The 12,706-nt window shown below is 39.9% G+C and overlaps 1 protein-coding gene across 1 annotated transcript in view; it reads left to right on the top strand.

Moving 5' to 3' along the window:
• Window positions 1-9,543, top strand: part of SPSB4 (splA/ryanodine receptor domain and SOCS box containing 4) — a 79,937-nt gene extending 70,394 nt beyond the window's left edge. The window contains exon 3 of the mRNA XM_082288331.1: window positions 8,319-9,543. Coding sequence (XP_082144457.1) covers window positions 8,319-8,446 — 128 coding nt within the window. The 3' untranslated portion in view covers window positions 8,447-9,543. The remainder of the gene's footprint in view (window positions 1-8,318) is intronic.
• The last annotated feature ends 3,163 nt before the right edge of the window (window positions 9,544-12,706 follow it).

Below are 12,706 nucleotides of genomic sequence, written 5' to 3'. Positions count from 1 at the left end.
GAAAACGTACGAGTTTGAATTTTAGGATATTATAATCAGTATGATTAGGTTTCCCACCAAGAAATCTCCTCATCTGCTGTCATGCTGTTAAGGCAGAAATGTGTTAATGAATTAAAGGAATCAGAAGAGGTTCACCAAAAATATCTTTGACTTCCTGCCCCCCTTTCCTGAGCAATAAGGACTTGTTCACAGCTGTAAAGGTGGTTATAGGTGTGTGCCTATGCATGCTATTTTATATGCCCTTTTATGAAACACATCTCCTGAAGAGATGAAATGCAAGGAATTGTTTCAGTGTATTTCAGTCAGGGTGTTGCTCACAGTGTGCGGGTGCCTGTTGGAATAGTTGTCTGCAGTGGTTTGTCCTTGAATCCTGAACTTTCCTTCAACTTTTTCTGTTATTACTTTGTCTATAAATCTGTCTATAACCCCTGAACAACATTGTCTTTGAACTCCGGTGCATCTACTCAGTGAAATTCTCATCCAAGCTTTAATCTTCTCTCACCTTGATACATTTTAACTTCCCTGTTTATGGGCTGGCACACAAGCTGAATTTAATGGTGATAAATGTGTTTCTGAGATTAAAAGCTATAAAGTATATATTACGGATTATTCTGAGCCAAATCTTCATTCCCAGCATGGTAAACTTGGGGAAGTTCGAGCAGGGAGGAGCTAGGGAGCCTGTGGTTGTAGCTTAGGCTCATCTCTGATGTCAAACACTTGGTTTTGTTTGTTGGTTTTAAAGGGCGCCTGTTAATTTTTTGGTGTCTTTGCTATACAGGACATTTAAATTATCACTGAAGCAACTGTCCCAATTTACCTTCACACTGTGTTCAAGAGCAAAGCTTGAAATGTGGAAGTATCTGCGGGGAGAAGAACAAACAAATCAAGGCAGAAAGGAAATCTTTCCAGCCCATCCTCCTTTATTTACATTTTCCTGATGCACATAGGGAATAAATTCATATGTGTCCTTCCTCTTTCAGAAGGGAAGTGGCCACTGGTTTTGCTTATGCTCTTTGTCAGCATGCAAATTTATCAAGATATGGCAAAACCAGTTTAATACAGAGCCTTGCTCCATTAAAAAAAAAGAAAAGCCACTTGTTTGCTGTTAAAGTTTCTTAGTATCTGAGTCTCTTGCAGTTTCTGATTCAGAGCAGTATAATTTAGTAATCTAAATTGTAGAAAGAGTGTGTTAAAATGTTTTAAAATAGGAGTCATACATGTGATTTTGGAGGTGGTGATGGAAATTGAATTATTATGATGCATATATACATTTAAATTAGCAGTTGTAATTCAGAAAAAGAAGATTTTCAGGTGAGTTGACCAGTGAGGTGTGCTTGTAGATTTGGCCTGGGCCAGACTTTGACTGTGCCTGTTCTTCATATTAAATGTGGTGGATCAGGGCTTTTTTTGGGTCGATCATAAATCTACCTAGAGGGTAAGAACTATTAGAGACCACGAGGAGCCTCTCAAGAGGGGTCACTGCAGGTATAGGTGTGTATAACTATGGATATAGCCTTCCTACAAATGTACACAGACAAATTACTTTTCCAAAAACACTCCTGTAACCAATACGACTAAAAAAAATGTTTAGGCCTATGCTTAAGTCTACTAAGTTGAAATCTTTAGGAGTAAATTTTAAGCCTGTGTTGAATTAATTGAATTTAGGCTCTGGTGCTCATGAGTCAGGACCAGTTGTCTGAGTCTTGTGTCTACCTCCCAGGAGATTACAAGCTCTGAACTGCAAAAAGGACATTGCACGGAGCTGTGTATTTGTGCTGAAAGGACAGATTCTTTATCGAAGCCATAACAAGAGGCCACTGGCTTTGGGGCTTGGTTTTGGTTTGTTTTCGTTCTGTTCTGCTTTTCAACCATTTTCCTCTCAAGAAAGCACAGCTGGAGAGCTTTAACTGAAAACAAATGATGCTGCAGAATATCTGCTTGTTCACTGCTGCTCTTTTTGCTTAATTCTGCTAAATGCCTGCTTGATTGAAGTTTTGAACTGCCCTTAATTGCATCATTTAACACTTAAAAGCCAAAGGTATCTGTAAACTAATCCTCCCTGCCCAGCCCAAGGCATGCAGAAGAGTGTGGGGGAGGGTTACCCCTGAGCCCTTCCCCCTCTTCAAGCTTTCTTGCCTTCCTTTCTCCCTTTAACATACTAAATTCCAAGTGCCGAATTTTTGTGGGATGCGGGTGAGCTCAAATACAGGGCGGTGTTTGTGTTGTTTTTGTATTTCACCTTCCCCACCGTGCCTGCTAAAAGCGAGGGGCGGGTGTGGACAGCACAGAGCTGTATTTGTGCAGGCAGACAACTGTTGGAGACAGTGGCTCCTTATCAGCCGTGCCTGATAACACAGCATCTCCCCATCTGCCACCCGGGAGCTTTGGAGGACCGAGTGCCAAAGCTCCCAGCTGCCTGGGAAGGGGCTGCCGGCGGGGGCAGATGGATAAACCTGGGACTTAAGGGAAAATGACAGTGCTCTCCTGCAAATCACGCTGTGCCCTTTCGAATTGCAGAATTCTTGAGAGAGGTGATTGCTCTGGATCTCCTGGACCGTGATTTAAATGTGATTTCTAAGGTGCTTCACTTAGAAAGTTAGGCTGCACAGAGCTTAAAGACATCTGTGGGGAAAATAGATAAGTGTTATCCTTTGTCCGAGTTTTCGTTGCTGTTAGGAGATTTATTAGCATTTTTTATGGCTGGTCATAGCCTGTGTTCTTTAATATATTATTTGCAATTTCCTTTCTCTAGATTGTGCCATTTGAGGAACACAGCTCAAATTCTCCATCAGTTGCATCAGGGAAGCCATAAATATGTCACAAGGGGTGTATTTATGTACCCTATTATGCTTTGGAAAGAATTTGGCCTGTACTGTGTAAAATTAAAACAATAATTAAGCTTTGACAGAAAGGTTGGAGGGAAAACTCCTGGCTTACATATATTTGTGTGCTTATTGTGTGTGATAATTAAATGGTAGTTACAGATTTCTGCATACTCTAAATCACCCTAATGGAAACACTTAGGCCACGTTACCTCTTAGCAGGTGTCTTAATAACTGGAGGAGGGATGAAAATTGAGGAAAAAGGATTTAATAAAAGCATGCTGCAGTCTGTAAAATACGGTGGGCACTTGAGTGCACTGCTGGAGGACAGAGGATTGTCCCTCGGAGCAGGTAAACATCAGGGAGCTGAGTGCTGGCAAGCTGTGGAGGAGCTTTCCCATCCCTCTTTCTGCATGTGGGAGTCCCACCAGAGCAGGCCCAGTGTAGGACTGATACCTCATGTCCATATTGGAGCCCCTTCCATGGCAAGGGATCAGTCGTTGGGAGACACCATCCCTCTGAAGATCATGATGCTCACTGATCTTGGCAAAGTATGAGGTAAAAATGGAGCAGTGAAAGGCAGTGCCGGGCAAAACCTGAGTGCTGCTGACTTAGAGAGGTAAAGACTCAGGAGCAGGAAGGGGAACTGGGCAATAACCACAAAGTGTGGAAAATACAGAAAACTTTGTGCCAGGTAGGACACAAACAGTGGCATTGGGATATGAACAGTGGCGTCAGGATAGGAACAGTGCCATCCTGCTTTTTCCTCCTTTCCAGACTGCTCTCTGTGCACTGGCTGTGCAGCACTTCTGCAAGACTTCTTTCTTGAGGCATTGTGGCTTCCTTAATGAGCTGCCTCATCCCTTGTGGGGAGTGCAAAGTTGGGACTGGAGAGATGTCCTCCACTTATTTAATGATGTGCTATCCCATCTCTGTCTCCTGACACTGGGTTTTTTTGTTTTTTTTTTTTTTTTTTTTTTTTTAAATCTAACTTTAAAACTGCCTTTCAGCAGTTGGAAATATTAACATGGATCACTGAATATAAGTGCTTTTTAGTAAGTTTAAGGTCAAAACTATGGAAATATAAGGTAGCTTGGTGTCTTAGGTATGTATATGAAATAAGTAAGAAAAAAAAATTTCTTAATTTTTGGTGACATCAATTCTTATAAAAACTTCCTTTGTCTTTCACCCAGCTTTAATTTTGCTGATTGTGGTTCCCCCTCCCAGTTACATCTGCTTTGATAACATGAGATATGTTCTTCCTAGATTATTGAAAGCCATGAACATGAGGTGCTGTTAGAGCTTTACAAATTTATTTTAAAAAATAGTGTTGTCATTTGGCAAGTAAGTGTTGTGTGCTAAGAGCTGCTCTTTTGTGTGAGCCATATGTAACATTGCAGTTAATAACATTTAGTGTTATCGGCTGCTAGATGACTTTATCTCAACTACAAAAGCCTGTTTGCAGAGAGGAGGCAGCCTTGCTGGAGTGCCAGATTGTTAAATAACTGCAGGTTGCCAAAACTAAATGAACTTTTCGGCTGGTAATGATGTGCAAATTGCTCTCAAAAATGTATGTGCACTGGAGGAATGCTCACAAGCACAGGGTTGTGTCTGGTTACAAACTTCTTTGCCTTTGTCCTTAACCCAGCAATGACACCGTTAGAATGAATGTATCTGTGTGTATAATAATACAGTTTTGTGTTATTCATAGCTGAATAGTTACTTAATAGCTATTTTAATTAATGTAAGTAACCAAATATATATTTAAGGGATTTTAAAGTTATTAGCTAGTACGTTAAATAGCCATTTAAGCTGTGTTGTGGCCCTCTTGGTGAAATGCAGCTCTGGGTGAGAGGAGTGCTCCCAAAGTGTTCCCCTGGGTGTGACTGTAGTGTAGGGAAAGGAAGGTTTGCAAATGGCCTTTTTTTAAACTACTAGTACCAGACGGGGAGACACAGGAATTCAACACTGACATGTCAATTAAGCAGTATTTTTTTTATAATTAATTTTTAATTTTTTTTTTTTTTTTTTTTTGAAAAATAATTTCCTGTAATATGGCAGATATGAGGAGATACCTTCGGGTGAAGAGGTCTCAGAGTAAACTTTGAATGAGAAGGTGATTAGTTAAAGTACGTTCAGGAAGGTGGCTGGAGTTGGCCCAGGCATGGAGCTGTGTTACCCAAAAGCTGCAGTTCCTCCCCAGGTGCTGTTGCAGCCCAGAGGAAGCGCTGGATTTCCTGTGCAAGGCTTGCTCCCTTGCCCTGGAGTGTCTCGCCTTGGATTTCTTAGCCTGGTTGGGAATTTTGTACAAAGAGCCATTCTTGTGAATCATGTTTTCTTTGCAATTTTGCATTCCAGCTCAGCAATTCATTCCTTCTTTTTCTAATGGCAAGGACATTCCTGGAGTTCACATGACTTTGGAAAAATGGTTAGTTCAGGTTCTTCTGGGGGCCTTGAATGTTCCAGTTGCAATCTGTTGGGGGTTGTTTTAAAAATACAACTCTTGGTATACCTAATATGCATTAGAAGTAGAGGGATGTTCAGACAAACAGTTAATATCCCTGAATTTAAGAGTTTTTCAAAGGTAAATATTTAAAGGTGTGAAAGAAAGGCTTTTTCAGTAGCCAAGTTAAAGCTAACGATGTGGCCTCAGAGTATTCATCTTCCCAACCCTCGCATTATTAGACTCTTCTCAGCAGTATTTGTATGACCTCAAATGAAAACAGCATTTTGGAAATAATGATTTGAACGTTTGAATGTGCTGTGGAGTGTTTTGGATACATCAAGTCTGTGTGCGTGTTTCAGGTGGGGTGCATGGCAACATCCTCAGGTTGAACCAGTCCTTTCCTCTCTGGAAGGACTGAGTTACCCGTGGTGCTTTTATTCCTGCTTTGTAAAATACGTAGTAAAAATGTGAGATGTGGTAAAAGGGGAGTGCTGGCATTAAGGTACACACGAAATGGTTAATGATGGTTCTGTTGAGCTAGGCTGCCTGAAAAATGTCAGTCTTTAATTTTAAAGTTCTGCCTTGGTCCCATAAATTATTTTGAAATTAAGATTATTTCTTTTTCTGAATTTAATTTTTATTCATTTAGGACTGTGCACAGCTACATAAATTTTTAACTTAAAACGCTCTTATTACAATTTTTTCTCAAGTTATTACAGCCAGCACCCCAGAAAACATAATTTTTATTTAGTATTGTAGGACTGACCTGTTCTGAATTTGTTGTAGGTTTGAACTGCTGTCGGGCAGAATAAAAAGAATATAGTTCAATTTTCAAGTTGCAAAAACACATTTAGTATGTGCAATTTAGCAGCTGTTGCAAACACTTGAAGGCATTTCTTCAGCATTTGAAAATTCCCTGTAGAAGTGAGACAGGAGACATTCATTTCGCATTTCAAGCTTGAAAAATAATTTAACCTTTCCTTAAATTGTGTTTTGAAGTTTGGGATTGACGCTGTGCCTGGCTGCACAGATGGTTACATTTTACATATTCCTTTGTCTAGGGAAAAAAAAAGAGACCACATGGTCAGTTAATGGCTTTAAACACTCCTAGTCCTCATTTTATATCTTCCTAATGGGACCTCAGAGATTGTGGGAAGATACTCAGAAAACTGTTGTTTATGGTGTAAGACTTGTAAGATGTGTTGTATTCTGTGTCCCAGAACTCATGAGCTATTTTTGCTCCTGCTTATTAATCCTGGTTAATGAATTTTACAGCTTCATCCCTTAAGATTTAACATTCATAATTCTGCTGTGGAAAAAATTGAAACTAAGATCACCGATGTATAGAAAATGTTGCTTTGTTACTGGAATGTGAGGGCTCTTATTTTGTAATTTTTAATAGGTAAAATTATCAATGAGGTGTATTTTCAAGGAGTAGACTCAATATCAAGTCACTGAAATGGGTTACAAGCTAAAAAAGCTTTAGTCTTTCAGAATGCTTTCTAAGCTTTTTTGCAGCCACTTTGGGGAAATACCATAGTGAACCGTGGACAACACAAATCAAATGTGTTGCTGGGATAAATGATGGAAAATCCATTAAGTCAGTGGTGTGTCACCAGAGCAGACAATTACAGTGTATAAAACCAGTCCTTAATTGGATATTTTGTGATTTGCAATGATTTTTTTTTTTTTTTCAAGTAGTTTTAAAAATACCAGCTAACAAATTGATAGATTAACACAGAATTATAGAATAAAGTCATGGAATGGTTTGGGTTAAAAGGGACCTTAAAGCTCATCTGGTTCCATCCCCCTGCCATGAGAGCACACCTTCCACTAGACACAGTGTGTGTAAACCTGCACGTGGCACATAAAAGAGTGCTCTACAATGTTGAGCACTTTTAAGAAATCTGTCAAGTTTATAAAATGTCATCACTACAGTATAGGCACAGGACTTTTTTCCCCTCCATTTGAAAGTGCTAGTAAGGGTTTTAAGGCTACTTCTGTTTTATCATGTAAAGAGGAAGAGCTTCCTTTAATCTTTTAAGTTCTTACTCTTTTAAACCAGCACGTGCAAAAAAATCCATCTGGTTGGAGTTCTTTAAGATAGCGGTAACTGGTACAAGACTTCACAGCTTTATTCCAGTTCCCGTGGCAAAAAGATTTCCATTGCCAACACTGCAGTCACAGAGATGATTCTTGCTACTATGAGGTGGAAATTTTATGATGTTCCTGCAGTTCTGTGCAAGCTTTGCAGGCCAGGATGAGACGTAGGGGTGAGATGGTTTGAGATGCTGGGGATCAGTGTTTGGGTCTCCAGTATTAAGTGCTATCAGCGAGGCATTTCTGGCAGATACTTAATTCACTTTCATTAAATTAAACTTGAGACATCTGAAGATGTTGTTTATGTGTGTTTCAGAACACACACCCTCCCTTCCAGTCAGCCAAATTCTCCTCCCCTAATTTATTCACAGAGGAAAAGGTTATGTTTCCTCTAGGTTTTTGAGGGTGTTTTGTTTGGTTTTTGTCTTCCAAGAAAAAGTTTTTGAACTTCCTAGAAAGTAAGGAAAAGCACTGTTGGCTGAGAAGTTTGGTTACCCCTAAGTGCCAGTTCCAGTTCCTAAGATGCAGAAGGAGCTGGGATGTAAAGGTCAGGAGCTGCCAGTGTAGTTCACGTTAACACAACATGACAAATGTTGTATTATAAACACAGAAACTCTTTGTCTTGTTTGAGATCTGGAAATGTAGTAACTTCTCATGCTGCAGCTTAGTAGGGTGGCCTGAGGAGTGGTTTGGCATTATTATTGTAAACTTCACAGATAAAGAAGCTTAGTGTGAAACTTTGCAGCGCCTTACCATGGGTGAAACATAGAAAATTCTGCCTTGGTTTCTAGTGATTATCTTAACTGCTTCAAGATACCAAGGTTTTCCCAATACCATTACTATCTTTATGACTGATCGATAGAATACAGAATCTCTGTTAATAAATAAAACGTCTGTAAATGGAGCTGCTGAAAAATTAACTCTTTCTTTTCTTTCTCCTGTTTTTCCAGCGGAACCCCTGCCTTTAATGGACTTGTGCCGAAGATCAATTCGTTTTGCTCTTGGCAGAGACCGCCTGCATGACATAGAAATTCTACCTTTGCCTCTGTCTCTGAAAAATTATTTACAGTACCAATAAGACATCTAGAACCCTCTGGCCTCACATTGGACTTCATCAATGCAAATGGCAGAAAATTGTTTACAGCAAAATATAAATCTTTGTGATGGACACTTAAGTGTTATTTAATTTTTAATATATATTTTTTTTCTGAACCAGTGAAAGCAGGTCACTGTGGGGGACTACTAAAGAATGTGAAAACATTGATTTGATTGAGGTTCATATGTTACCTGTTGCCTGTTGTGTTTACAGTCCTGAAGGCTAAAATTCTCATCTCTCATACATTGGTTTATCTTTGTTGCCTCTGGTAAATGCCAATAGGAAATCTGACCTGCAAGATTCACTGTCCTGCAGGACAGAGCATTCTTCAATATTATGATTTTTATTTTTCTTTTTCTTTCTCTCTCCTACACTTTACCCCAATAAATAAAAATAAATTAGCAAAAGTCTTGACAGTAACTTCTGAAAAATATTTAAACCTTGTCTTTGGTAAGCAGAGTTGTTGAGAGTTCTTCATGTTCAGTGCTCAACATAATTAGGCCTATAATATCTAAAAGCTCTAATGTTTAAAAAAAGCAGGTTATTGTGTAGAAGAAGAGAACGTGGTTTAAAAACATGAGAGGAAAAAAATGGTTTATGTGTCAGATCAGTTTCTGGACTTGGTAACAGTAAGGTGCAGTTCGTTGTTTTCAAGACCAAATCTAGTCCCTCCAAAGTTCTGCAGTTTAAAACAAAGTGTTCACTTTGTCCCAAGAATTTAGGATATTCATATTTTAGAAAGCTTGTCACTTTTTTTTATTTGAACAAATTTATGATTTTTATGTGGTATGAACTCTAAGTACTTTGTTTTCTTTTTAATGTATGTGTGGTTATAATGTTTATTTATCTGTTTAGCATCTGTGGAGTTCTCATTTAACTGTTTCCCATCTTGGGGTGACTGATTTTGGTTTTCTCCCCAGCTCAATCTGAAATGTATCAATTTTTCAGGCTCATCCCTTTTTTTTTAAGATGCTGCTTTCTGTTTGCGTTTCTTACATGTTTCAAGTTATCTGCCTGAATCATTATCTAGTTTTTAAACTGGAAGTTGTTGTTATGGCAGAATGTCCAATGTTTAGACTGAGCTGCCTTCAGCATATTTTAATGTGAATTTACTGATGAATGAGGAGAAAATTTCTAATAAAGTCTACTGTCCAAAGTAAAACTCCTCTCTCCTTTGATGAAGTGTTAAAACCTGTACTGCTCATAGCCCAGAGGTGAAGTTCAGTTTGTCATGCAGCATTGCAAATGCTTCTGTTTTGTTCTTCTGTGGGATTGCTGTTCTGGGTTCCTCTGTGAGAGATCTGGCAGGCAACGTTCTGTCCCATTCCTGACTTGTCCCACTCACCGTGAGTGTGGCCTTGCTCTTGCTCCCAATACCATTCTGCTCAGATTCCTCAGAACAAAACCTTAGTTCTGAGCCAAGCTGTGCTTTGGGACTTGGTGCTTTTGAGGCAGGTTGGAGTTTGACTGCTGTGCACTGGTGATCCAGGCAAAATCACAGCCCACAGAGGGCTGCCCTGCTCTCAGTCACCTCTGGGAACAGAATTACAGTTCCAGCTGGCAAAAAGAAATGTGAGATACAACAACACAAGCAAGAGTGGAAGCAACAAGGGCAAGGTAACACAGGGGTGTCAAAAATGAAATAACTAATATTTGCTTGTTTGGGCTTAACTGTAAGCTGATGTCTGCTTCAGCATGGAATTATTTTAGACTTGCTTTCACTTAAGGTGCGAGGTACATACTGCATTCCTTCCCTTAATCTTAACAGAGGGGAAGAAACTACTGCAGTGATCCCCATTTTTTACTTTTCCTGCTTGCTTTTATTTCATTTAAATGTTTTGTCTCAGTAGCTACGTAGGAAGAAGGAGCTATAGAATTATGATAGCTAACACAGAAGACAGAACAAAGCTGTGCCAAGTGATCTGTTGTAAGCAAGGTAAGCACCTGTTCAGGAATGGCAGAGCAATCCTGGTAGATCTTATTTTTCCACCCCCAAAGTCCATGTAAGGTAAGCATTCCCTAAAGCTAGTGTTATACTGTGTGTAACTACAGACTTCATGTTCCTTTGAATAACTGCAGTGACACAAATGTTCTTTCACGTGACCCAGGCCAACAGCTTCTTAATGTTATGGTAAAGTCGGAACTGATATCATAAGACAAACGAATGGTGCCTCTGTATGTTAATTAACCTAATTACAGTTGCATTGGAATTTCAGTTGGTGCCCTTTCTGTGATGATTCCTCTAAACCAAACATCCTTACTTTAACTTTCAAATATTTTTTCTAACACTTAGTGTCTTCCAAGGAGTGCTTGTTCTACAGGAACTATAATTTTCTTCTTTTACTGTTTCCTAATTGCATGTTGTGATTCTGTGGATGGTAGATAAACTCCTTCGTATGGGATTAGGGCCATGTTTTTGGAGATCAAAGTCTTTTTGATACAGTTTTCTTGGTCCTTGTAATGAGAATGCACTGTGGAGAATATTAATGATACTTCAGTGTTCTTCCTAACCATCCCTGTGCAAATGGATTCTCTTCCGAGAGCGTTTATAGGAAACGCAGAGTACAGGTAAGGATGAATCAAGCATTGAGGCTAAACAAGTGTCAGAGAACCTTCTCACAAGGAGTACCAGGAAGAGTCTCGTCTCTGCTGGTGAGCTCCAGCCTGGGTGCTGTGTCCCTCAAGTTGATTCTCCAGGCTCCCTTTACCGGAATGCAATGCTTCAGGAGGGAATTGAGCAATAATTTAGGAAGTGGCCATGCATTGGCTTTTGCCCAAATCAGAGGTCAAATGCTAAGTTGTTACCTTCCTTCAACCAAAGCAGTTGAAATTTCTCAGAATCTCTTATTGTGGCCACCTAAATGCAGGAAGATCCCTACCCAGAGGTCCACTCTGGGGGATATCTGACAGAGGGGATGATCACTTACTACGAAGCTGCACTCCTTTGAGATTTGGAGTGAGATCTTCCTTGCCTTGTATTTTTAATTTCCTGCCACTTCTGCCTTTCATTACATGAAAAAACATAATCGATGTGATGGTTTTCAGCTTTCACCGTGTCCCTGTGCCTGAGTAACAGGAGTGTGGCTTCTGTAGACATTCTATGGAAGTGAATTTCAGAATCACAGAATATTCTGCGTTGGAAGGACCCACAAGGATCATTGAGTCCAACTCTCAAGTGAATGGCCCATATGGGGATCAAACCCACAATCTTTTATTAGCACTCTGCTCTGACCAGCTGAGCTAATCTCACATCCAGTGTTCCCATGGCTGATAAACTGAGGGGAACAGAAGCTCTGTGATGCAAAACGCAGGAGTTTGTTGTAGTATTCGATCGGAAAGGGCGCATGCCTGGGAACTGCAACCAAATTGCAACCTCTGTGAGGGGTGCATGCTAATTAGTGGGTTGCAAAAGGAAATATTTTACCTACTCTGCATGTGATTCTCTAATGTGGCCCCTTCCTAGGAATTATTGAAGGTTCAGAATCCCTTACAATAGTGGTTAAGACTTGTGGGAACATGTATCATAGCTTCTCTTCTTTACTTCTCAGTATTCTGCATCCCTGTGCAACTCATGTGGGGTTGGGGTGTTGATTTATCTCCTTGGAGGTGCTGCTTTGGTGATCACGATTCACAGGTGCTGTAATCTGAGTGACACACTCAGCTTTTAGACTTACTAAGGCTGTAATTTTCTAACACCTACATTTGGAGTCAAATTTGAGAAGCCACTGTCCTTTGGTGTAACAGCTGTCACATGTGTCCCACTACTAGGCTGATAAAGTCTGTGCTACAAAGGCTTTATTTCTGCTTCAGATTGAACCACTGGGGATGTGTTGAAATGTCTGCATTCTCATCCAGAGACAATGTAGTACAATCTGCAGGGAAACCATCAAGTTTTATTTTAGCCTTCACATGTAGTCTTTCTGGTGTTCATGTTTTTATATCAACAGATCAACTTTTGCTGTTGCAGTAGGACCTAACTTTGGAGCAGTTGCTCAGTGTTCACTTGAAGCTGGGAAAAGCTGTTACAGAGCAGACGTGTACAAATCATTTGAGTGTTTTTGATAGTTATAAAAGAGCAGCAAGCCAGAAATGCTATAAACTTTCCTTCTCATCTCCATTACAGTTGGTGTTGTTAAACTATAACCATATGTTCTCCTGTCAGTCAGCGGCAGGCACAGAACAGCCAGCTCTGTATCAGCCCCAGCAGAGCCTGTTCAGGTGCAATTCCCACTGACATCAGCG

The sequence above is a fragment of the Coloeus monedula genome, assembly GCF_965178545.1.
Source record: "Coloeus monedula genome assembly, chromosome: 10".
Taxonomy (NCBI): Eukaryota; Metazoa; Chordata; class Aves; order Passeriformes; family Corvidae; genus Coloeus; species Coloeus monedula.
Note: the sequence above shows the minus strand (reverse complement) of the source record. Positions and strands in the feature narration are given on the sequence as shown.